Source organism: Ochotona curzoniae, unplaced genomic scaffold (genome assembly GCF_017591425.1).
Source record: "Ochotona curzoniae isolate NIBS_2020 unplaced genomic scaffold, NIBS_Ocur_1.0 contig_21, whole genome shotgun sequence".
NCBI lineage: Eukaryota > Metazoa > Chordata > Mammalia > Lagomorpha > Ochotonidae > Ochotona > Ochotona curzoniae.
Genome location: NW_024465322.1, coordinates 4,299,464 through 4,324,646, shown reverse-complemented (window position 1 = coordinate 4,324,646; position 25,183 = coordinate 4,299,464). Strand labels below are relative to the sequence as shown.

Below are 25,183 nucleotides of genomic sequence, written 5' to 3'. Positions count from 1 at the left end.
ATCCCTTCTCTGGAACTGCCTCTGCGGATAGCTGATCCTGTCCACATCACCACCTTCACGGTCACCATTCATAAGTTAAGTGGTTACAAGCACAGCCGCATCTGATGCAGCACAGGGGGGGATAACAAAGGGGCAGCAATTCCAACATTGCTCGTGTCCCACGTGTATAGCCTGCGATGGCAGTGCTACCAGAGGCATAATCAAGGGGTAATATAGGGGAAAATGTCTGGCTCTTGGCTACAGAAATGAAAAAGATGTGATGAGAGGAACACTGTCACATATACACACACACACAGTACACACGAATGCACATGAAGAGGAAATTCTGTTAATATCCAGACCACGATTTCCTCTGTAATTAACAGCTTCTCCCCTCCGTGATAACATGTTAGCTAAAGCTTTTTGCAAATGTAGTGGCTCAGTAGTTGGCATTTACCATGATCATTTCTCTAGAAGATGGGAGACCATGTAGATTCTAATATTTCTCCAACTTCTTAAAGCCTATGACTATTTGGCACCAAGTTATGCACCTTCATTCAAAGGTTTTGTTTTGTTTTGTTGAGCTAAGTTGTTATTCAGAAATGAAATATTGTATAGCACAGAAGGTCATCAAATCACATACAGAGAAACAATCCTAATTTAATCAACCCATAATTTAAGTGGGATACTTTAGCATTAAAACTTGTAAATGGAGGCAAGAGAGAAAATCAATGAAAAATATCTCAGGTTGCTTAGCTTAAGTCTATTTTTCATACTCTACCTACAAATACAAAACTGCCTAATCATGAGTCTAATTATTGCACAAATTTCCAAAGAGGTTCTTTATCTAAATTCATACTGCACCATCTTTATTCCAGAATGGTGCCATCCTCCCATCCTACAGAAAGTACTATCTTTTACATTGCATAGACTCCACCCCCCCACATACAAGTATATAAATAATTCTAGAAAAAGAGTTTCACAAAACTCTTAGAAGTTCCAATGTTGATAATTACCTACCAACTGCTATAGTGAGCACTAAAAGGTCACTAAATAGAGTTTTAAACTTTATAGTACAGCATTCCTTCTGTATAAAAGTCTTCATAACATACCAGGTGGTCTATTACTATGCTTTGCTCAGTCAACAAATTAAAATGTAGAGGATAACTTAAGCAAATTTAGCATCACACAGATTCACAATATTGCTTTTTATTGATCATCTAACATCAGATGAAGCCACTTAATCTTTCATTTTGTAACTAAACCCGTTCTTAAAATACAAACATATTTCTCCAGATTTTCACTTTAAGCCCCCTTTATTCATAAAGGCAATATAGAAATCAATTTAGTTTAACAACCTGTAGCTAGATTTCAAAGAGAAACTATCAGAATGTTTTCCACTGAACTTCATGATAGTTCCTTTAATCCCACTCCATATTTCTATCTGTCAAAAAGGAAGTTTGATTGCTTCTCCCTTTGAATATCTGGATCTTAAAGAATAATATGATTCCCTAATATGATTGCACCATAAAGATTCCATCTTCCTGCACTTCCAATGTCAATACCGAAGCCATTGATGATGTCAAATTCAATGTGCTTTTGATGTTATGAAATTCATTATGCTTTTCAGAGCCTTGAATTTCATTATTCATGTCCTATTCATACTTCATTTATTTTTGTTGCCTCTCCCCCATGTCCCTGCCATTCTTCAGGCTGAGCCTGTTTATGTGTTTTTCAAATAGTGAGCTTCCTATCAATTATGATACACATCTCCCATGTTGATTTTCCAGCACCTTGCTCTTGGTCATCACTGAAGCCAACCCAGAGCCGTGATGAAAAACACTCACCCCCACCGGGCTTTTTCCAAAAGAAGTTTCTAGATACTTCCATGAATGGCCCTAATAGAACTATCTCCCAAGCCTAAAACTGAATTCCCCTCAAGCTCCTGTCATCCACCGGTGACAGGCAAAAAAATATTAAGAGCTCTCTTGATTGCGTAGATCACATACGTCTTCTTTAGTGCTAAGGTTTCTATTTTTAAAATGTACAGCTACCAATCATGCATTATTGCTACTGAACTGTGAACCTTCTCATGGTAGATTACAATCTCAAAGTTTCATGCGATTGGAAGACTAACTCCACTCAAGATATCCTTTAGGATATTTCTGTTGGAAAGACACAGGTAGCTTCTAACCCTGCTGCATTGCATGAGGCTGGGAAAGACATCAGAGCTCACACATGGCCATTCCGTGCCAGTAACTCTATTCCAGAATGGTTTGCTTTCTTCTTTTGTTGTCCAATGTTTGTCAGATACGATGCGTGTCTCTATCGGTCAAAAGAAATGACTTGTCTTCCTCTCGCAAGTCACCCATCTTTCTGTTGTATTGAGCAAAAGAGGAGAGAAATACACTCGAGGTCACAGTTAAAATAACTCAAGCTGGAACAGCCACATTGAGCAAGGGAGCATCACAGAATCATGGCTGCCCTTTGGGAGCTCACGCTCTTCCTGATGGTGTGAATCACATGAACTCTCGGGATGCTAGAGGAGAGGGATCTTATTTATTTCTTTCCTCTGAAATGGTCCACTGACTTTTCATAAAAAGCATGATGCTTCACTTATCAAATAATTTGTCTTCTTTTTGCTATAGGAGGAAGCCTCTGTTATGATTAATATCTTCTGGTTATTAGTAAGAACGAAGGTCAGTTCCTTGGTCTCACCCCATGTCAAATAAAAAGCTCCCAGTTGATTCACTGTGATAAGGGAATTTCATATTAATTAAAGCTGGTGTTGACCTCCAAAAGTTCAACTATATTCTGGAAATCACACTTTAAAGCTAAGCTGGTTAGCATGCTTTGCAGTCTGTGGATTAAAATGCTTCCAGGGTGTCCTTTGCTTCGTGCCAGTGTGAGCGGCAATTCTCTCCACTCCACTTCCCATCGTTTATCTCCTCACACCACACACAGAGGAGCGCTGAGCCACACGCTGCACCTCCAGCTACATACTCTACTCTTTCATTTCTCATCTAAAATTTTGCTCACTTTGCAAGACTCCTGAGGAACGTGCAGAAAGTGTAATATACTGGCCTGGTCACTTGGACTCTTACAGGTCATAGCGTTGCCCCAAACAAAAGCAGCAATTACTAAACGGGTGTTTTCATGGTAAGCATCTGCTCCCACACTCTGGTTAGGCTTTGAGTGTATTGCCTGTTTATTTATAAAATAAAGAAGCACCTTATTAACATCTTACATGGAAAGATTTGTTAAATGTGCAGCTTTGTACTAAAATAAGTAAACAAAACTCCTAACTACATAGACCAGATGGGCTACATGGGATCTATTACTTTCCACAGATGTTCACTTGAAATTTCAAATTATAAAGATCATTTGTTCTGATGTTTGCATTAACTTATTTCCTGGAATTTGTTTATTGTCACATTGCAGTCACAGTTTCCAAATCAAATCACTTTCTTGGAATTATGGCTGGCTAAATTGAAAATGTGCTTTTTGTAAAATTGATTTCTTAATTTCAAAAAAAAAAACTTTGTGTGTTTCCTAGTGCATGCAATATACAAGGACAGAATTAGAAAATAAAAAATCACAGAAGCCATACACATTTTTCCCTTCATTTTCAACATTCCAGCAAGGATAAATCTCTCTTTTGGGTCATTCCATAACTCAACGATAGATAGATGGATCATTGAGGCAAAAATTATTTCTTCACATCTTGGTCCTGAACACTGAGTACATTTGTGCTTGTTTTTCCAGCTCGTCCTTGCTACAAGCATCGCAACCCGGGCCCCATAAGGAACAGCAGCCCACTTGAAGAGCTTGGCAGGTTCCCCCAGGAAGATACTCACAAGAAGAAACAGGATTCCTGGGAAGGACACCTCTTCTATGATAACTAGAAGTATACACCGAAATTCAACCCTGAGCAGGTACCGCTATTCACAAACACAGGGTCTCCTGCTTCTTACCACCATTTGGTAGGATGCAAATCCTTTTTCCTGAGAAATCAAATGGCAGGTGAATATCTGCCAAGGTTTCAGATGTAATCAAAGTTATGATAAAGATCCTTCACTGTACATCATAAAAAGCCTCCTTTGGGGGGGAAAAAAGTTAGTCACAAATGAGGCCACCAAGTCACAACCATTGCCATCAAAGAATACGGAGGAATTTGTTCATTGTGCTTACTGTTGATTCTAAAAACCAAATAGGGCCGTGAAAGTGTGGAACCTTCACTTCTTACCATGGCCCACGGAAATTCAAATCAACTCCTTTCTCCTTTTGTGCTTCATCACATTCATCATTCATCTCATCTACATTCATGCAATTCATTATCCACTCATTATCAAATACCTTCCATGTGCCTAACATATTACTCGGTGCCATGATATAGCAATGTCAATAATAAGACAGTGATAGCTGGTCATACCCAACATCCATATCCTGGTTGTAGACTATCAGCCAACAACTAGATAGAAACACTAGCTCGCTTAATCCTGCCATCAAGAGCCTGGGGTCGGTACAATTATACACAAGCCTATTTGCAGAGAGGCAACAGAGAGACAAAAAGATGAGTGCTTCAGGTCACAGTGTGTGAGCCAGGCTTCAAGCTCACTTCTGTTAAGATTGCTGTTCATGTCTTGATCTCTAGACTACATAAAGAGAAATAGATAAAGTCTAAGAAAATTCCAAGGGGACTGAAGGGAAAATCATTCAACAAATGCACAAACACTCTATAATTTCAAACACCAGTGACTTATATAAGAAAAAGCAGGATACCTTGAAATGGGGGTATGCAGTGGGAAAAGTTTTGGAGACTGAGCTAAACTAAGAAATTCAACCCTTTGTGCTTGCCACAAAGCCCGATGCTGTTGGAGGCCCTTCCAGTCGGTACAACCGAAATGACAAGTGATGAGAAATCCAGGAGGTAGGAGGAGATACAATCCACTTTTGTTCTATCCCTCCTGAATAAGGAAATTCAACCTTAAATCAGTGTCCTTTCTTCACTGATGACACTTACTGGCTCCTTATCTGCTACCTCTGCCCCAGTCATTCATGACGGATCTCTAGTCCACTATCCTGCTAACAACAAGATACCTGGAAGTACCTGGAAGTGGGTCTTTTTTTTAAATAAAACAATGCAAACTTGCTCTGTCACAGTTCCCGAGACTGGGAAGCTCACGATCAAGGTACTGGCATCTCCTTTTCAAAGAGGACTACTTTTTTCTTCCAGGATAATGTCTTGTGGTCTTGTCCTCTAGAAGGGAGGAACTGTATCTTCACACGGAGGGAAAGATAGAAAGGAAGGGAGAGAAAGAGAGAGAGAGGAGAGAGAGAGAAAACTCCTTCCACTGAAGACACCTAAAAGCCACACCTCAATTACCACCTGCAGACTAAACCTCTCAAATCTTGCTACACTAGAGATTTTCAATATGAATTTTAGAGGAGACATCCTACTGAACATCTAGGAAATCTTGAATTCCACCTTAATATTTTTGCTAAAAAAGAAAACAAAGGAGGAAGAGGAGAAGAAGAAGAGAGAAACAGAGAGAGAGACAGAAGGAGAGAGAGAAATAAATAAATGAATGAATGTCGAGCTCTGATAGATAATGCATGAGCTTCTGAAAAAAATTCAAACGGATGGCCTAGAGTTAGTAAAATAAAATGACTCAAACAAAGCATTTTTATGGGTTTTGGCTCTGAGCAGACTTAGAAGATACTCAGAAGCATTCCTTTAAAGAGAACAGGGACCTAGAAATAAAATGAGAATCAAGTTGTTCCAGAGAAGCAAAGTTCCTTGTCCATGCTGATTCACGCAAAAAGCCCATGCTGATTTATCACTTAGAGATCTTTTCCCTGGTGTTAGGGAAATCACAAAGAAGAGAGAAGTGTCTCTTCTCTCCTCAGGAGGTTGGGAAAGTTCTGTGTTTCAGCAGATCGTGATTGACCTTATTTGCGGATTGTGTTTTTTCTTCTTCCATCTTTGCTCTTTCTATTGCACATGGCCCATCAGTACAGAATCCTGCCCAAAGGTGATAGACATATTAGCTACCTAGATTCACGTGATGGAAGCCGATCAAAGGGAGAAGGGGATGGCGATGTGTTCGTCCTCATGCCATTCGTTGTAGGTGTTCCCACCTTCCCACCTATGGGTAGATGCGCAGCACCATTTTCATGTCCAGTAAAATCATTTTCATGGTTCACGATCATAAAAGGAATAGTTCTTGATGTTGGGATGGCTTCAAGAAAGTCACCCGTCTTATCAGCTTACTATAATTTCATACAAGATTCTATAGAATTCTGGGTTCTAACCTATGACGTTACTGTCTTAAACACTTAAATCGCAAAAATGCAAGTTAATCATTGAATTCAATAAGGATTAGACAGTCATATGACACACTGTCATCTTTCCTGTTTACCAAACTACGCCTGATGTTAGACCCGGTACCGTTAAACTATGAATATGAAACGCCAAACCTGATATTAAAGAGAAACAACCTCCAGGTTAGAAATAAAGCTTTCGAAGAAACATCACATGCATTCTATTAAAGTACCTGGTCAGTGGCCATGAGACTTCGAGACGTAGACCTCAAAAAGCACGTCGAATGCGACACTCTACAGAAGCATGCTCCACAACCCATTCCTTAAAAAGCAATCCTCTTAATATAACTGTCTTTGCTGCTTGTTTCATCCATTTCTGATCATCTATCCTTCCCTTCAAAATATACTTCATTAACAAATAAAATCACATTCCAGAATTTGCCAAGAAGTAAAAGCACAAACATTGCAAATAAAAGAGTTTTTTTTTTTTTTTAAAGTACACCAGCTTAGAATCCAGACTTCTCTGAAATGAGGTGAATGTCTCTATCACCTTGGTTTGTACACAGGCTGTCATGTCATGTTGCGTGGCATAAAAAAACAGGATGGCGTATTTGCGTACAATGTCTGAAAGCATGACATTGAGTTTCACCGGCCCAGGATAAGGGGGATTTTTTTGTGTGCTCTATTCCAGGAACGGGGGTGTGTGTGGGGGGGGGAGAGGGCAAAAAATAAAACACTGCAATCATTGCAGTTTGTGTTAACTTCAAAGCTAGTAATTGCAAAAGATAACTTTGTTCTTTCCTTTAAAAACAACAAAAAAACTTGCTTTTGGAGTATGAAATTTTATAAAAAGAAAGTATTGTTTCATAGTAAGACGTTGAAAACCTGCCTGCAAATTGCTTCCAGACCTCTAAAGAAAAAAATCTCATTCAAATTACTGGGCTAAATAGGTCATTTAACTTGGAAAAAAAATTTAAAATTAGCTGCGCAGGGTCAATTTCTTTGCTCAAATACCTGCATCCTGAATGTCTTGTTCTCTTCAAAGTCAAATCAGAGATAAGTGTCGGAAACAATCAAAACGGAGGAATGTATTTCAATTCTCCAAGTGATTCTGCCCTTGAAAGGTTCATAAAACTTACCATTAGGGACGACGCCATACACAGAACCAGAGCTCTTGTAGGAGCTGGGGGGTTGAGGAAGGGAAAGGGGGCCATGGAGGGGTGAGGAGTGGTCTCTGCTGCTGCCCACGTCCGCCCCAGTGTGTGCACCCCTCCACTGACTGGCACATCACAATTTAACCAAGACACCTCTCAGGACCAAACAATCACTTGAAGACTTGCAAGTTCGGTCTCCCCCAAGCCCTTCCAATCTGCGAACCCCGTGAGCCTAAAGGTTGTCTTGGAGCACCTTCAGAGACACACAATCCCAACTCTGCAGAAAAGACACCTTCCCAGGAATAGGACAAAGGGCAGCATTTTGAAACCGACGTCTTTAAAGAGTCAAATGACGCACAAAAGAGGAATATGGGCTCCATACCCAGACCAACCTTCCCAAAACCTCCCAACGGACCTCAACAATGTGGCAACAGCGAGGTGCCAAGGAATCCAAGGACTCTTGGCTGGGGAAAGGAGGGCACCCAAGGCGGCTGGCAGGCGGGGCATCCCAGCATCAGAGGAAGTACAAAAGTCAGTCCTGTTTGGGGATTCTTCAAAGACACCAGGAAAGGTACCTCCCATCCCCTCTGAGTTAAAGGTATCTTTGACGCTCCGGGGGGGAGGGGGGGGATAAAAAAAAAAAAAGGAAAGAAAGTACTTCGAGATTGTCGAGTTAGCAACAACCTAGGGTCCAGAGGCAAAGAGTGAGCAGAGCCACTAATAAAGCAGGCTTTTTCCTCTCACTGGCCTCGTCTCCCAGGAAGAGTTGAGGGAGTCCTCTGTGCTGACAGCCGAAGCGGCAGGACCTCTGGTTGTTTGACCAGAAGGTAAAACGAAGCCTTGACATTGGAGGAATCAGAGGGAAGATTCGAAGAGACATTTTTTTTCCCCTCTAAAGGGTGAACCCCACAACAGCCTTGGGATTTATTCGTCTAGTAGGTGGACGGTCAGATGCCGAAAGAAATCATTTTCGACCCAGTCCCCAGCCAGGTGAAGAGAGCGAACACTCAATCCCAGCCAGCCAGGGGCGGAGAGGAGGGGCTGCTCCAGCCACACAGCCCCTTCAAATCCTCTTTCACCTCGCAGGGTCAACCCCTAAGCCTCTCTCCTTCCCCTTATGTTCAGTTCTGAACAGATTCAGCTCCAGAGCCGCCCAATCTCCAGCAAGTCCCCTGGAGGGGTGTGTGCATGTATGGGGTGGGGGCGCTCCCCGGCACTTCAGGGGTCCCCGAAAGCCAGGGAGCGAGGCTTGAGTGGCCGGGCTGTGGGGAGCTCCCCATCTGCCCAGGGTTCCAGCCTCGCAGGGCTCCTCGTGATCCAGCTCCCCCATTTCCCCCTGGCCGCCCCGGGACACCCGGGGTGGTCCCTGGCGGTGGCGCGCGGCGTCAGGAGCGCGCACTGCCTCCCTCCTTCCCTCACTCACCGGAGGTGAGCTGCATCCAGGCACAGATCTTGTACACTGTGGCCGTGTTGCAGAAGAAGAAGAGGGTGAAGCAAACGATACAGGCGATGATGAGCATCATGGAGAGGCCGATGAAGAAGGAGGCGGCTTTGAAGGCTCCAGAGGGCAGCGTGGAGAAGTCGGTGAAGCTGCCCCGGCAGGTCAGCTCCCGGGAGAAGCCGTTGCCAATGCAGTAGTGGAAGAGCCCGAAATAGCCGGCTTGCGGGGTGTCCACGCCGTCGCCGATCCAGTAGGGCTGGATAAAGCATACCACGTTGACGATGGCAAAGCAGATGGTGAAGATGGCCCACAGCACGCCGATGGCCCGCGAGTTCCGCACATAGTTGGTGTGGTACAGCTTGGCGGCCTCCTGAGCCGGGAGCATCGCGGCGGCGGCGGCGGCAGCGGCGGCGGCTCCGGGCATTCTCCCCCGCCTCCCCCTCCTCCTCCTCCTCCTCCTCCTTCTCTTCTCCCTCGCCCTCTCCCTCCTCCTCCTCACCCCTCCTCCGCCCGCCGGGTCCTCCCGCCTCCCCCGCCTGGTACGCGCACGGGAGCCACTCGCCGCGCCGCGCGCGCTGCAACTCCCTGCCTTCCGCCTCGGCCCCGCCGATGGCCCCACTTCCAGAGTCCGCAGCCCCGCTCCCGGAAGGAGGGCGGGGGAGCGCCGAGCACCCGCCTCACAGCCCCCTCCCTACCTACCTATTTGCTTGGCCCCCTCCTTCCTTCCCTCTGGACCCTGGGGGTAGAAGGGGGCAGCTCTCCTTGCCCCCTCCCTCTGCCCCTGCACCCCTCTGTTGCAGCTGAAGCTCGCAAAACGCACATCCCCCTTGCTGACCCCCGGCACACACACACACACACACACACACACACACACACACACACACACACCACTCCCTGGTGCGCGCATCTTCCAGCCTGTGCCACCCCACATTGTCGCGGGGGAACCCAGGAGCTAGAAGGATGCAACGACCCTGGGATGCCCCTGGAGTGGCTGGCAGAGGGCTTGGAACTGCAGGGGGAGGAGGGGAGTGGTACTGCGTGAGAGAGCGCCCACTGGGATCCCAGAGACAACCCTCCGGATCCCGGTGCGTATTAAAAGAGGCTGGTGATGTGGCAGCAGACCTTGTTTGGACCACAGCATCTTTGCAGAGGAGCCCCCAGGAACAGGTGCTGGCCACCACCGGTGGCGAAAGAAAGGAGAAGGGCAAGGTCCTCTGGGAGACTTCTCTGTGACACACGGTGCCTCTGGGTCACTCCTCGGTTGCCTGGGGTCCTCAGGTGGAGGCAGAGAAGTTGGGCAAGGCATATTCCGCAAGAGTGTCCTCTACCTGCGCCACTGAGCTGGTCTCCCTCTGGCGTTTTCCCTCTCGGATCCATCATGGATGCCCCCTACTTTCCCTTAAGTCAGATCATTTCCCACCTCCCCTCCCCAAACCTTGCCCTGTGTGCATGGAAACTGCCCCTACCCTAGAAAAAGAGTGAAGATTGTAGCTTGTTCACAAACATAGGGTGGGGTGGCCAGTGTGACTCTTCTTAGGCAGAAACCCATTGATGTTGCCTTCTTCAGTTTTTCCATCTTTCAAACTGTGTTTCTTAGTTTTTATTGGTTGCCCATTGGCTTCCTTGGGACTGGCAGAAAGCAACATACAACCCTCCTCTAGGCTACTGAACTAACTGGCTCAACAGTAGGAACTGGTTTCAGGAACAAATCATTTGAAATCCACCACTGAATTCTCTTGGTTGAAAGAAGAGAGAATTAGAACCCTAGAGTCTGTGCTTAACTGATTCTAATAAATGGCTACTTTATGGAAAGAGGCAATCATGGCCTAAGCGGTGAGGGCTTAGCATGCTGCTCATCTGATAGCCCAGTGGTTTAAGACTGCATGGAAAAAGAGAGAGAATGCGACCCGAAGGGAATGAGGCTGTGAGACGCACAAGACGATGAGGAGTTTGTTGCTGAAACTCGGAAAGGATTTGAAAGTGTCAGCGTCAGCAGACAGCACAGATCCAGGCTCTGAAGATCCACAGCGGGCAGAATTCAGCAGCAAGACATCTAAGTCTAGGTGTGGAAGGATTTCTGACAACTGTGGTCACAGACTCTCATGAGTTCTATAAAATATCAGGAGGATTCGGGCAGGGAAGTGGCAGAGAGGAGGTGAAGAGGAAGATGGCCTAATTATGGACCAGCCCGATACAACACTTGCAACTCTCTAAAAATAGAAGTCGCCATGATGTCTCATCATTGTGTGGATGGCAGGGGAGAGTTGAAACTTAGAGTCAGGTTGCCTGACTCTTAACTTGCCCCTGAAATTGCTGGTCAGTGAAAAGAGACTGTTGAGTGGAGGAGTTGATATTATGAGGGAAATCAGACCATTTGGCAGGCTGTGTGTCAGTCATTTCTACTGACTATACCAAGTCCTCAAGTGCCCCCCCCCCACTTGTTTTTATAAAGTAGTCTTTCTTCAAAGTCAATGTCTAAAAGAGATCTTACTGTTTCCATAGGGGTGGATGAGATAAGAGATTGCTGAGCAGGGAAGGCTGAGAGGCACAAAAGACGTTAGTGCTAAAATTGCCTTTCCAGGACAAAAACGAGACTAAGATTCCGATACTGTGATTGAAAGCACTTTTCTGTTTGAGTCCTGCCCAAGGAGAGCCTAATTCTGATTTCAGGGTTGGAATTGCCTCAGGCTTCAGGCTCAGAATCCCCCATCCAGTCAGGGGCATGCTTGTGGCCTCCACGCTTGCTTCTCCAGAGCAGCTTAGAAATGGGAGCTGAGCCAGTGCCCTGCTGACCTGCCAGGGCTCAGCATTCCTCCTGCGGATTCCACCTGAGCACCCAGAGCATTCGGTGCATTCCTCCTGGGGATCTGAACTGTTGTTCCTTGAGGTTGGACCACCAATCCTGCTTGTCACTTGCACGGTGTCTCCACCAGACACTTCTAGGAGGAAGCAGGAGATAACTGAAGACTCCAGGAATTCCAGAGGAGCCACCAACGAATGCAGATGGTCCTCCAACCCCTTTCCAAACCTTCTCCATCACCCACCCCAACAGCGGTCTTAGAATTCCACATGTAAGATTCTTCTTATCCCTAATCTGAAATTTGAAGGTTGTTCTGTGTAGACTTTGGGAGCGCATCTGGGCTACACACAGCTTTCCTCAAATTGGATGTGACCAGAAAAGCTGCTTTGGGTGGAAGAAATCACAGAATTAGCTTGAAACATACTAAGAAATCGTGGTTGACATAACACTATTTTGAGGAGTTGGCACGGTGACTCAACAGGCTAATCTTCCACCTATGTCCCATATTGGTGTCAGTTCTAGTCCCAGATGCTCCACTTCCCATCCAGCTCTCTGCTTACAGTCTAGGAAAAGAACAGAGGATGGCCCAAGTACTTAGGATCCTGCACCCACACGCCAGAGCCAGAAGAGACCTCTGGCTTCTTGTGGCCATTTGGGAAGTGGCCATCAGAGAATTGAAGATCTGTCTCTCCTTCTGTTTGTAAACCTGCCTGCCTTTCCAATAAAATAAAAATAAAATCTTTTTTTTTACAAAGAAAAATATTTTCAAATTATAAAATGATTCATATGTGCTAAAATAACAAGTAGAATTCAGTGTCCTCAAGTGCATGGGATTAGAAACACTGTTAACACTCAAATCTCAAACTTCACTGGTAAAATGTTTTCCTCTGCCACCAAGGGGCAGTATTGATACCCACGCGTCTCACAGACTCAATGGGTGATGGCTAAAACTGTAGATGAGGAGGCACTAGACTAGTTGGACGGGCAACAATGCCATGACCAAGGGATCTCAGTGAAATAGACAAGTCTGGATTGCTAATGTTTTGACACAATACGGCGTGGTGTGAAAGCCCGGGAGGACAAGAGATTTGGCATGCAGACCCAGTCTGCTTATGATGTGACCAAAAGAACCCAAGGCTCTTGGGAACTCCGAGTTTGGCCATTTTAAGTGAAGGGAAAAGACAAGTGAACACCAAGGTGGTTCATTTCTGCAGTAAATTTAGAGGAAGATTTTGGGAGAAAAAATATATAAAAAGAAATACAATCCAGTACTTGCAAAAAAAAAATAGATGAAATCTAATAAAGGGGAAAACATTTTTACATAAAATGAATAAGCTTTTCTGAAACCCCTTAGGTACAGTATTTCTAGCAATGAATGCTTAGGGATTTCGCATGAGTCATTTTTGTGACCTTATATAATGGAGACACAAAGAAAGGTTTCCGAAGATCTGTTTCTTCAATTGATTTTTAGGACTGTTACCAAGGTCACCAACAGCTCCTACTCCAGAAAGTGAAGATTTTAACAATAAAGTCATTTTTCAAGTGTCTCCTGCTCTTTCTCTACCCTCCTCATCCCCTTTTATTTCTCTTCTCAGAAATCAGGAACTACTTCTTGGTTAATCCATCGCTGGGTTAGTGGTGGCAATCAGATGGATTGAGTGTTTGAACACTCCCTGTAAATCAAGGTCAAGTTGATCACGGGACTGAACTCATTGCACCTTGGTCTATACCGCTTAACAGTAAGAAGCAAAAGTGAAAACTAGCAGAGAAACAGGAGATAGGAGTTATCATCTCGGTTTTTTTTTTTTTTTACTTGTTTTCCTTGCCTCAATTTGGAATTGGATTCTGTGTAAATCAGTCTTCTTTAAAGCATTTTTGTTTTGTTTTGTTTTGTTTTCCAGAACTCAAGAGTTAAGAGCCAAAGTCATTTTCTTAAAACTGAACATTTCCAAATCCTATGCCTGTCTTCGTCACTTTTCTGGAAAAGTAACCCAAACGCGCTGTCACTGACTTATTAACAGAATCACTTGTAAACACGATCACGGCCTGATTGGTGACTGGCTGTCACGAGGCAGTAGTTCTGACGAAAGACCTCGTCTTCCTTCTCAAGTAGCTAAAAATAGATCCGGCACATGACCCAGCCACCCCACTCGTGGGAATTTATCCAAATGAAATGAAATCAGCATGTGAGAGCATTATCTGCACCCATATATTTATAGCAGCTCAACTCCCATCGACTAAAATATGAAATCAACTCAGATGCCCATCAACTGATGACTGGATAAAGAAAATATGATATTGTATTAGATTATTATTATATATAATGGAATGGTATATAATATAGAAAGGATTATATTATATGTTATAGATCAGAATATATATTCCAATTATATATTACATATATTATATTATGAATTATATATAATGGAATACTACTCAGCCAATAAAAAATGAAATCTAATTTTTTGCCACTAAATGGACCCAACTGGAATCCATTGTGCTTAGTGAAATAAGTCAATCAAAATAAGCCAAGACAAATATTCTCCCTGATCTGTCATAATTAACGTACTTTGTGCATTAATTAATAAGTATAAGTGAGATTGACATTTTGGAATTTGAATATGGTTTTGTCTCTACACTCAAGAAACAGGATTTTTGAAAACAGATCAGTTTTTTGCTTGCTAGGTGCTGATACCTTTGCCTAATGGAGTGCTAAGATTATGACTGTAAAGTGAAATAAAAATAATGCATTATAAAAATCAGGGGAAAAATAGCAATAAGGATGGAAGAGGGATGGTGGGGAATGAGACCAGGAAGACGGGCAGACTGGGAAGTAACACGAAGTTGCTAAATCTGTATCATGAAATTTCTCTTTTTATGGAAGTGAAACAATTTTAAACATATATATTAAAAAAGGCTGAGTCTTTCTTGGCTGAGCTCCAACTTGAAAAGTCAGACCCTATTGGGAACATGCGGTGTTACGAGAGAGAACAAACACGTTCGAGGCTTGGGTCCGTTATAGAACAGCATCTAGAATTCCTGCTCCAAGGCAACAGGCGGTATATTACATCATATTCCACTGAGCCAACAAAAACTATAAGGAAAGGAAGTCAAATGTCAGTGTGGTGGGTGAGAATAATTCTCCTACAGGAAACAACTGACCAAAAAAAAACCAAGAGCAGAGCCCAGGGCGTTCACTCTGCCTTCTGATAGAAGCTTATCCTGCCCATCCTTTTCAGGTGTTTCCTGGAAAGACAACGTGCCTATGCATGTTTCATTGAAATGCTTCAGGCTATTTCATTCTGAATAAACATTTCATCTCACTTGTTCTTTTATTGAAGAATATACGTTTCCTTTTTATGGGAAAATTCACAAGCTGGAATAAAAATGACAAATGAAAAACTAAACTTATAATGAATTTCTTCGCTTTACAATATTGAGACATGACATATGCTTCAGCCTATTAATGTGTCTACATCAAAAATAGTGTTTCGTTTCAGAGTGAAAGAAAAAAAATGCTCCCTTATGAATTCTCAGAAGTCAATGGCAACACTTTCCAAATTTGAGTATTATATCTTCAAAGAAAGCAAATATCTAGTGTATATGCAACAGTTATTTATAAAAACACTACCACGATGTCACTGAAATAGGTTGGTGATTAAATATTAAGCATAAATCTTAATCTAATCAATTTCAAGTCTTGGCAGTATGTAGTTCGCATGTCATCTCCAAAGACTAAAACACAATAGAATGATCGAAACTGCCATGCAGGGTTCTGTGGATTGACTAAAGACCAAAAACAAACTGGGAGTTTTTTTTTTAGTCACGAAGGATGGCTGGTGTTTGCCTAAGAAAAATGGAGTCTGTGACCTTTTGCCTGATGTGGCACATTTCCTCTATTAGTTTTCACAGGGCGGAACTCCAGCAGATCCAGTGGAGAGGGGAGACTTGATATGGAATAAAGGACAAAAATAAAAGAATTCATGCCAAACGCATTACTATTGAAAGTTGTAAGCTCAGCAGACAATTACCATGAACATCCCACAGTTCTGCTCGACTTAGGTCTCGGTAGGGACAAGCCTGGACTAGTCAGAAATTTAATGAGGGTACCTTGGAAAAGAGAAACGCAGAAAAGCTGGATAAGCTTTCCGCACATCCCTGGCTAACTGAGGAATTAGATGTACATTCAGGGGAGATAAGAAAAGATTTTGGGGAAAAGAAAAATCGGAGACAGATTTGAGAAATATTGAAACCCGCTGTCAGAGGAAAGAAACTTTACACGCTTGGCGTATTTGAACATAACCTCTACCTAAATCACTACCTGACCTTTGAACTCTACAGACTCAGGAGAATCATCTGAAAAATCAAGCTAACCACAAATAAATGGATCATGATTTTTAAAAATCTTGAGCAGATGTCGGTAGCCACATACCAAGAGGTATACTCTACCAATGAAGGGCAGCAAGTACTGAGAAGCCCATCTCAAGATGGAAAATACGAATCTAGAATGTTCTGTTTTCGACGAGAAAGTATGACATGTGTAAAAGCACAAGGAAATATCATCCAAAGGAAAAGAATTCTTCGGTGAAGGCTGACTGAGTAGATCCAGCTTTGGTTTCAGCAGACAGAAAATTTGTAGCAGCTACTCCAAATAGATCTAACAAATAAAATAAAGAAAATTTAAAGAAAATGCTGATCACTACTACTCAACAAATCGGGACTCTCAATACATAAAAACACACAGAGAGAAAAGAGATGGAGAGAGAGAAATCCTGGAGTTGAAAAAATAACCAAATGAACCAAAATGAAAAAAGTCACTAGCACGATTCAATAGAAGATGTGACATAGTAAAACAAATCATTAGTTAACACGAAGACAAATCAATATAAACTATCAAAGCTGAGGAACAACGAGCAACTGAAGAAAATAAACAGAGTTGTCGCAACCTGTAGCACAATATCAAATGTGCCAATAAATACATAATGCGTTTCATGAAGTCTGTCTCAAAAAAATAATAGCTGAACAGTTATTGCGTTTGGTGAAAACACTAATCGATAGTCCTGAGGAGGTTAGAAAATCCCAATTACGATAAACACATAGCGATCCATATCTAGACTTAAAAACTCCTAAAACACAAAATAGTGAAAGCTCAACTTGTCATCAGCAACACTGAAAACAAGAAAGGCATCCTTGAAGTGCAGAAAGAAGAACAAAACTACAAAGCTAAAATTTTATATCTAGAAACACTATCTTTCACAACTTAATATCACTGAGTAATTTTCTAAAAGTTTTTTTTATTGGAAACTCAGAGAGGAGGAGAAACCATTGATTCACTGCCCAAGCGGCCGCAACAGCCAAAGCTGCACCAATCCAAAACCAGGAGCCAGGAGCCTCTTCCGGATCTCCCACGTGGGTACAGGGTCCCAAGGCTTTGGGCCATCCTGGACTGCTTTTAGAACACAAGTAGGGAGCTGGATGGGAAGTAGGGCCGCTGGGATTAGAACCGGCACCCAAATGGAATCCTGGCGCATACAAGGCTAGGACCTTAGATAGTAGACTACTGCCCCATTGAGCAATTTTTATATTAAGATTTAATTATGGGGCATCTTAACCATTGCACCAAATACCATCCTTTGAAATAGTTTTCACAGGTTTACCTTCAGGGTTTGCTCTGATACTGTGTTCTGTGAACAGAAGTAAGCTTACTTCTCCTTTCCAATTTGAATACCTTTCCTTGCTTGTCTCTTTGCTCTAGCAAGGAATTCCACTACTCTGTTGAGTAGTAATGGGAAGTGGGTGCCCTTGCCTTGATCCTGCATTTTCACCTAAGGTATGATGTTAGCTCTGGGCTTGCTGGTTTGTGGGGTTTTTTTTGTTGTTGTTGCTTATCATTTTTTAAATAATCAAGCTTTCATGTTGAGGCAGTTTCCTTTGATTTTCAGCTTGCTGAATGTTTGTGTTAGGAAAAATGCTGGATTTTCTTAAAGTCTTTTTTCTGCATCAGTTGAGATAACCATGTGGTATGTGTTCTTCACTCTGTTAATGTGCTGTGTTTCAATAATTTATTTTTATATGCTAAAGCATTTTTGCATCTAACATGTAAAGGCCACTTGGTCAAGGACTATACTGAATTCAGTTCAGTATTACTGTTTTTGAAGATTTTTGCATTGCAGTATTTTTACTGTGTCGTCACCTTTCCCCTCCCCCCCCCATCCCAGTAATTCTGACTTCATGGAATGAGTTTGAAAATGTTCCCTTCTCTTCAATTCTTTGAAACTCTTGGAGGAATATTGGCATTAATTCTTTCAATGTTTTGTAAAATTCTCCAGTGATTAGGTCTTAGACTTTTCTCTGTTGGAAACCTTTTTAACATATATTTATTCATTGATTTATTTATCTATTTTGAGAAGAAGGGAGACAGAGAAAGAGAAGACACAGAGAGAAAGAGAGAGAGCGAGAGATAGAGAGAATCTTCCATCTGATGGTTTACTCCCCAAACACCTGCTATAGCTCAGCCTGAATCCAGGAGCCAGAAATTACATCCAACTCTCCCACAGGAGTGGCAGGAGCCATCCTCTGCTGCCTGCTGGCACATTGACAAGAATCTAGAAAAGAAGCAGAGGCAGGACTCAATACCAGGCACTCCGATACGGATTCTGGGTATCTTAAGGCGTGGATTAACCCACTAAACGATAACGCAACACCTGTTGGAGTATCTTCAACAACTACTTCCATATCACTAGCAGTTATAAATTTGTTCATTAATTAAACCATTTCTTCCAGGTCATCCATCTGATGACATGTAATTGCTGCTGTCTGCTTCTTGAATCGATGTGCTAATCTGAGCTATTAATCACCTCTTGTCTCACTGCAGTCACATCAGCCTTGCTTTCCAACCCTTTCTCACTCACCCTTCCTGCTGAGCAAAGTATACTTGTTTGAAATATAAACCTGGTTATGTCGTTTCCCCCGCTGAGAGCACTTCAAAGGACCTACCCACACTGAGATTAAAGGTGAGGTATCCTTGCTTGCTCTGAATACCTCAGCCAGCTTCCCCAGCCTCACACAAGTCCACTCCTACTTCCTCATTCACATCTCCAGCCACACAGGGCTTTTTAAGTCTCTGTCCTGACCACATTCCCTGCCGCACTAGGCCACTGTTCCTTACACATGAAATGCTCTTTAAAGCCATTTATCGTTACTTATAGTTCGGATTTCAGTTCCTTTTTTTTTTTTTTTTTTTGCTAGAAAAACGAACTTTTGTTTTGAGACTGTCTCCCAAAACTTCACATGTTGGTATTGTAATCCCCAAATGTACATGTTTATGATTTTTTGAAGGTGAGTTAGGACATAATGAGCATTAGATGGGATCAGGAGAGTGGGTCCTGTGATGGGATTAGTGGTTTGGTAAGGGAGGTAGAAAACATTTTTGTTACTCTTCCATCCTCTTTCCCACCATATAATGACATAGTATTTGGTCTTGAACTGCAAGAAATGCCCCTATAAACTACCCAGTCTTGGGTATTTTATTATAACTGTAGAAAACAAACTAAGAAATCAGCATTTCAGATTTCTTTATTCTTGAGGCTTCATAGCACCATGGCCCTCTCTTTTGTACCATTATTGATGTTAATGCTGTTAAAAATCATACATCTGTTTATGTGACTGAATAATTATTATTTCTCCCATATATATCAGTCATGTGTGTTTTTTTCTCACCACCAAAGGTAGAACCTCTAATTTTATATTCAATAAATATTCGTTGAGTGAATGAATGGACACATACGACATGCCAAGTTGGATTTGCCAAAAGTTTCCCAACATTATCTTTCATTCAATGTGTATTTTTTTAATATTTGCTGTATTTTTAAGATTCTTCCCACTGATGAACAGGTGTGGTAGTGGTTGACTGGGGAAGAGGAAAATAATGTCCGCTCCTTCTGGAATCTGTACGTATTGCTACGTGACTTCTAGGACCAGACCATAAAGGGGCTGTGCTTGGTGTTTTTGAGAGATGTCAAGGGCACAGATCTGCAAGACAGGTGACCGAGACTTCTAGTCCACTGTCCTGGCTCAGCTCCCAGCTGACAGCCAGCACTGTCCAGTAGCAATTGTGTGAGCCATCTTGAACATGAGTCTCCCTGCTGCAGCTGGCTGAGGCCACTTCATCTACTGTACTGTGAGGAGCAATGAAGAGCCATCTCCGCCAAGCCCGGCCTTAGAATAAACGGCTAATGTTTAAACCACTGAGTTTTGGGTGATTTGCTTCAGAGTGAAAGAGAAATGGAGCATAAAATAGAGATTAATACTGGAATGACTAAATATCCATACTAGGCTGTCAAGATCAATAAATCAAATTGAATAGTTGGTGACTCTCAAAAGTGCTTTCCAAGCAAACACCTCAATAGTTGAACCAAGGGGAATGAACCATCAAAGAGTCAGCGAGAAATGCTGTGAACATAAAGAACTGTGTGCCTTTCACTCAGTGCCATCCACCTCTGCTTTACTTCTGCCTACTTGCTTCTTCTTCATTGTCTTCTTGACTGTCTTTATTTCACATTGAGTTACATTATTACATTGCTTTCTAATCCTGATGATAAAGGTTTCAGTCAGATGATAACTTTGTGACAGGTTGAAGAAGCAGCTTAACAGAAATAATGGATGCAAGAAATATTCAAAGATATTACTTTTGGGGCAAAAGGGCCTGGGATGGGGTAGGCTCTTTATTTTTTGTGTGTTTCATAGCAGGTGTATTGCTGGGTATGTAAAAACAGGGCTGTCTGGACTGAATGCATCATAGTTGCTGATAAAGCTGACACAGCTTTTGAACATAGTAGCAGAGGTTACAGCCCTAATGTCTTCCTGGAGTACACCTTGGTAAATTCCGTTGCAGGCTACTCATAAAAGTTCAATGACTTTACCTGAATATACTGACAATACCTGAATAAGCAGAGTACATTGTGAATAGACACTACCAAGCATTTTAAAAAGATTTATTTACTTTTATTGCAAATTCAGATATACAGAGAGGAGGAGAGACAGAGGGGAAAATCTTCCGCCCATTGATTACTCCCCAAGTGCCTGTTACAGTGCAGCTGAGCCATTCCAAAGCCAGCAGTCCGGAATCTCTTCCAGGTCTCCCACGAGGGTGCAGGGTCCCAAAGCTTTGGACCATCCTCGACTGCTTTCGCAGGCCACAAGCAGGGAGCTGGATGGAAGTGGAGCTGCTGGGATTAGAACTGATGTCCATATGGGATCCTGGCATGTTCAAGTCAATGACTTTAGGCATTAGGCTGCTGCTGTGCCAGGTCCAGACTTTGAGTTTGACTGTGTGGACTTAAATCCTGCTTTATGTTTTTGTGTTTTTTTTTTTCCGTTAGTCAGCATGGCTGAATTATTTCGCGAGGCTCAGCCTCGTTTTAAGTGTACCATGTGCACAAAATGGTGAGACAACTTGAGGACTGCTGAAAATACTGAAAGAGGCAATGCAGAGGTCAGCATTGTGGCACAATGAGTTAAGCTGCTGCTTATGCTGCCAGCATCTGATATCAGAGCACTGGTTCACGTTCCTGCTGCTCCATTTCCAATCCAGCTTCCTATTTTGCATCTGGGAAGGCAGTGGAAGATGGCCCAAGTTCTCGAGCCCCTGCAACCCAGGTAGGAGATCTGGAGGGCCTTCCAAACTCCTGGCTTCAGCCTGCATTAAACTTGGCTTTAGAACATATTTGGGGAGTCAAATAAATGATGTATAAAGCTTTGAGGAGGAGCTTGGATCTAAGAGGCTTAAGAAGCAGCAACTCTGGCTTCGTATCTAACTTAGGACCCATTGCTTCCACTTTCATTCTAGATGCCAATGTCTGCCTGATCTTTTTAAAGCCCCATGTGCGAGACAACTGTGAAGGGAACGTGTTAATTTGTAATGTTATGTCTCAGTGGATTACATCCGTAACTAAAGCATCCATTTTCATTTCTGTGGGTGACTCCATGTTCCAACGGGCAATGGGCAACCGAAAGCACCCATCTTTCTGATGCTCGATTATGTCTCTTGCCTTAGAATTGTCATCTCCTGTCATTATTATTGGTTCTTTGGCCAGCTGTTGCTCAGGGTCCTGCTGTTTAAATACATGGTATGTTTGACATGTGATGTATATCACTTAGCAAATGATAGCAAGGGTAGAGACTGACTTGAGCCTTGCTCAAAATTTGCCACTCTTGACTGAGATTGGAGTTGGGATCCACCACGAAGCATGGAAAGCTTGAGAACATCAGAAAGAAGTTGGAGGAGTGGCCTTTGGTTGCATTTGTCCAAGTGCTCATGGAGAAATGAAACAACCCATCAAGAATAGTGACAGAAATAGAATAGTGATTATTGACAATTACAGCTGTAAGGACTTTTGATACTACATGATTTTCAAAAATGGCTTGAAATATCTACAACTATGGGTCATCATTAATATTTTTCTTATGATGATAAGAAATTAATACTTGCACTGTTTTGTATGTGCTAGGTGTTATGCTTAGTGCTTTTACATAGATTATTTCATTTAACCCTCACGACTACATTATAAGAAGTACTATGATTATAATTGTATTCATTTTATAGGTGGGAAACTAACTCACCTAAAATCTCCCAGCAAATGAGTGACGGTAGTGGCATTTGCCATTAGGTGTATCTGATCCCATATTCCCCTATCTTAGCCAGTATAATATATTACCCACTTACTGTACCAAAGATAAGTGTTTGTTGATTGGAGACTGGGAATGACAGTCTATGTGTAAGAACTGAAATGAGATTTATTATACTAAAGTGTCATAAAGATGAGGCAAAACTCAGAAATGGAACTACATGATGAGCTATTCAGGTTTCAAATGTAGATACCACCACTAAAACCTACCATATGTCATATTGTTTTATTTTCATAAGATCAGAATGCATTACGCATTCATCAAAGATGTCTCTACCCTCTTAACATTCATCAGCATGTCGTTTGTTTAGAAACTCAAGGTTGTTGTATGTGTTAACTGAGACTAATTTATAAACATTATGGATTTTACACATCGTCTGGGACCTTTTTTTTTTTTTTCCCATTTAGTGCCAGGACGAGGAAAGAAAAAAAGAGAGAGACTTGGAGGCGAGAGGCTCATTTTCCTGTATTACTGTTGCCATGGCAACTCTTGGCTCCTCTCTCATGAGCTGTAACTATCATACCAAAGAATAGTAAGTTTCACATTTTTATTTTCCATCTTAATTTTTGGCGTTTTATTTCTTATGATCCATGGCCCAACAAACGACGAGGTATGAATAATCATCTTACTTGATTTTCAATCACACTCTGGTTTGTATAATTCCATTTTTTTCTAATACTTTAAAACGATTTCTGTGTTTTCAATTTAAATTTATCATATGCTGTGGCTGAACTAATCATTGTTGTTGGCTAGTTCTTAAGTATTATGGCAGAATCAGTAGACTGCTGAGTAAATGACCAGAATCAAGCTTTAATACGCAGTGAGGTGGACAGTCATTGTGACAGTGTAAACGGTTGGTTGTGTAGTATGGCTGAAGGAGCTGTGAGTCTCTCTCCTACTGCTTCTGAGGGGTAGATCCTGAATTGCCACTACTTGAGCTTCATTTCTGGGGATCTTATGAGGTTTTCTTAAAAAAAAAATGTATTTTTGGTTGTGTGCCAACAGTGTGGCACAATGAGTTAAGTCGCTAACTGCAATGCCAGCCTCCCAGATCAGAGCCTTGGTTTCAGTTTCAAGAGTTCAGTTTCTGATCCAGCTCCATGGGAATATGCTTGGGAAGACAGCAGAGGATGGTCAAACCAGTTGACACTCACGTGAGAAACCCAGATGGAGCTGTGTGCTCCTGACTTCAGCTGGGGACCAGCACCAGCCACTACAGGCATCTGAGACGTGAACTAGCAGTTAGAGGATTGATTTTTTTTTTGGTCTCCCTCGCCATTAGATGAATCTTCAAAAACAATTTTGATGTAAAGTGTAGGATCGATCATTAGAAGTGCATAAACTGTAAAGGTTGGGTGAACCCTTGACATCTGATAAACAACTGTTCCATTCAAAACTTCATTGACAGCAGTCTGAAAACCTTCCGGCATACCACTCCAGGCACAGCTTCTTCCTCTTTCCTGTGGATAACAACACTCCGAACATGGGCAGTGCTGCCTTCTTCCCTTGCTTTTTGGCTTTTCCCACTACGATGCATTCTTTTTTTTTTTTTTAAAGATTTATTTTTATTATTATTTTTTTCATTGGAAAGGCGGATATACAGAGAGGAGAGACAGAGAGGAAGATCTTCCATCCGATGATTCACTCCCCAAGTGAGCGCAACGGGCCGATACTATGCCGATCCGAAGCCAGGAGCCTCTTCCGGGTCTCCCACGCGGGTGCAGGTTCCCAAAGCTTTGGGCCGTCCTCGACTGCTTTCCCAGGCCACAGGCAGGGAGCTGGAAGGGAAGCGGGGCTGCCGGGATTAGAACCGGCGCCCATATGGGATCCCGGGCGTGCTAGGCGAGGACCTTAACCACTTGCGCCACCGCGCCGGGCCCACTACGATGCATTCTTAAACAATGTAGTTACTCAAACGATGTAAAGCCCACTTCAAAAAATTGTATATAGGATGGAAACACATTCTAGGCAATTTTTTATGTTGTATGTCTTTGACTCAATGTTGTATATTTGTAAGATTCTTTTTTTGCTCCATGATATGGTTTTGTAGGTACAGGGAATCTCCCTCCCATGTCCCTACCCCCTCCCCGTTCTCCCCTCATCACTGTTTTCCTGCATGTAATTACAATAGTACAGATCTTCAGCAGCAGTCACAAGTACCACATGCTGCTATTTAATGTACCATGGCGTTGTAGGTACAAAGGTAGAAAACTTAGTATCATATTGTTAAGGTATATTTAATAGCTCCATTGGAAGTCCTATTTTTATTTAGGAATTTATTATGACATTTACCTATAATTAGTTCACTATCTTTCGTCTGTAGTATTTAATGTTGGTGAACATCTGAGCTATATTTCCTTCATCTCTTAACTTGATCACATGTTTATTCTGATTCAATCTTCTGCTGTGATGAATTAAACTTCTGTTGAGTTTGAATTGTTAACTCAGTCTAACATGCATGAGTTTCACAGCCATCTTTTTTATTTTTTTTGATATGGTGAGATGCACCCCTATCTTTTCTCACACTGTCCTTACTAAATTTTGGCATCAATGATGTGGCATCCTCACACACAGAGTTGGGAAAGACTCCCTCTGTTTCCAATGAAAGTGTTTGTGCCAGATTGGTTTCACCACGGGATTATTTCACCAAATAATAGTTGACGAACTCTCTGGCAAAGGACCTCCTTTTTGTCCCAGGAACGCTGAGACTGCTGGATTAAAGGTCAAGTTCCCTGTTTTCTTTCCCACTACTGGACAACGTCTTTAGGGCAGCATTGATTTTTCAGTTCTAGTTCCTTT

The 25,183-nt window shown here is 42.4% G+C and overlaps 1 protein-coding gene across 1 annotated transcript in view; it reads right to left on the bottom strand.

Moving 5' to 3' along the window:
- Positions 1 to 9,322, bottom strand: part of LHFPL3 (LHFPL tetraspan subfamily member 3) — a 154,098-nt gene extending 144,776 nt beyond the window's left edge. Inside the window, exon 1 of the mRNA XM_040971368.1 lies at positions 8,881 to 9,322. Coding sequence (XP_040827302.1) covers positions 8,881 to 9,322 — 442 coding nt within the window. The remainder of the gene's footprint in view (positions 1 to 8,880) is intronic.
- Between the last annotated feature and the right edge of the window lie 15,861 nt (positions 9,323 to 25,183).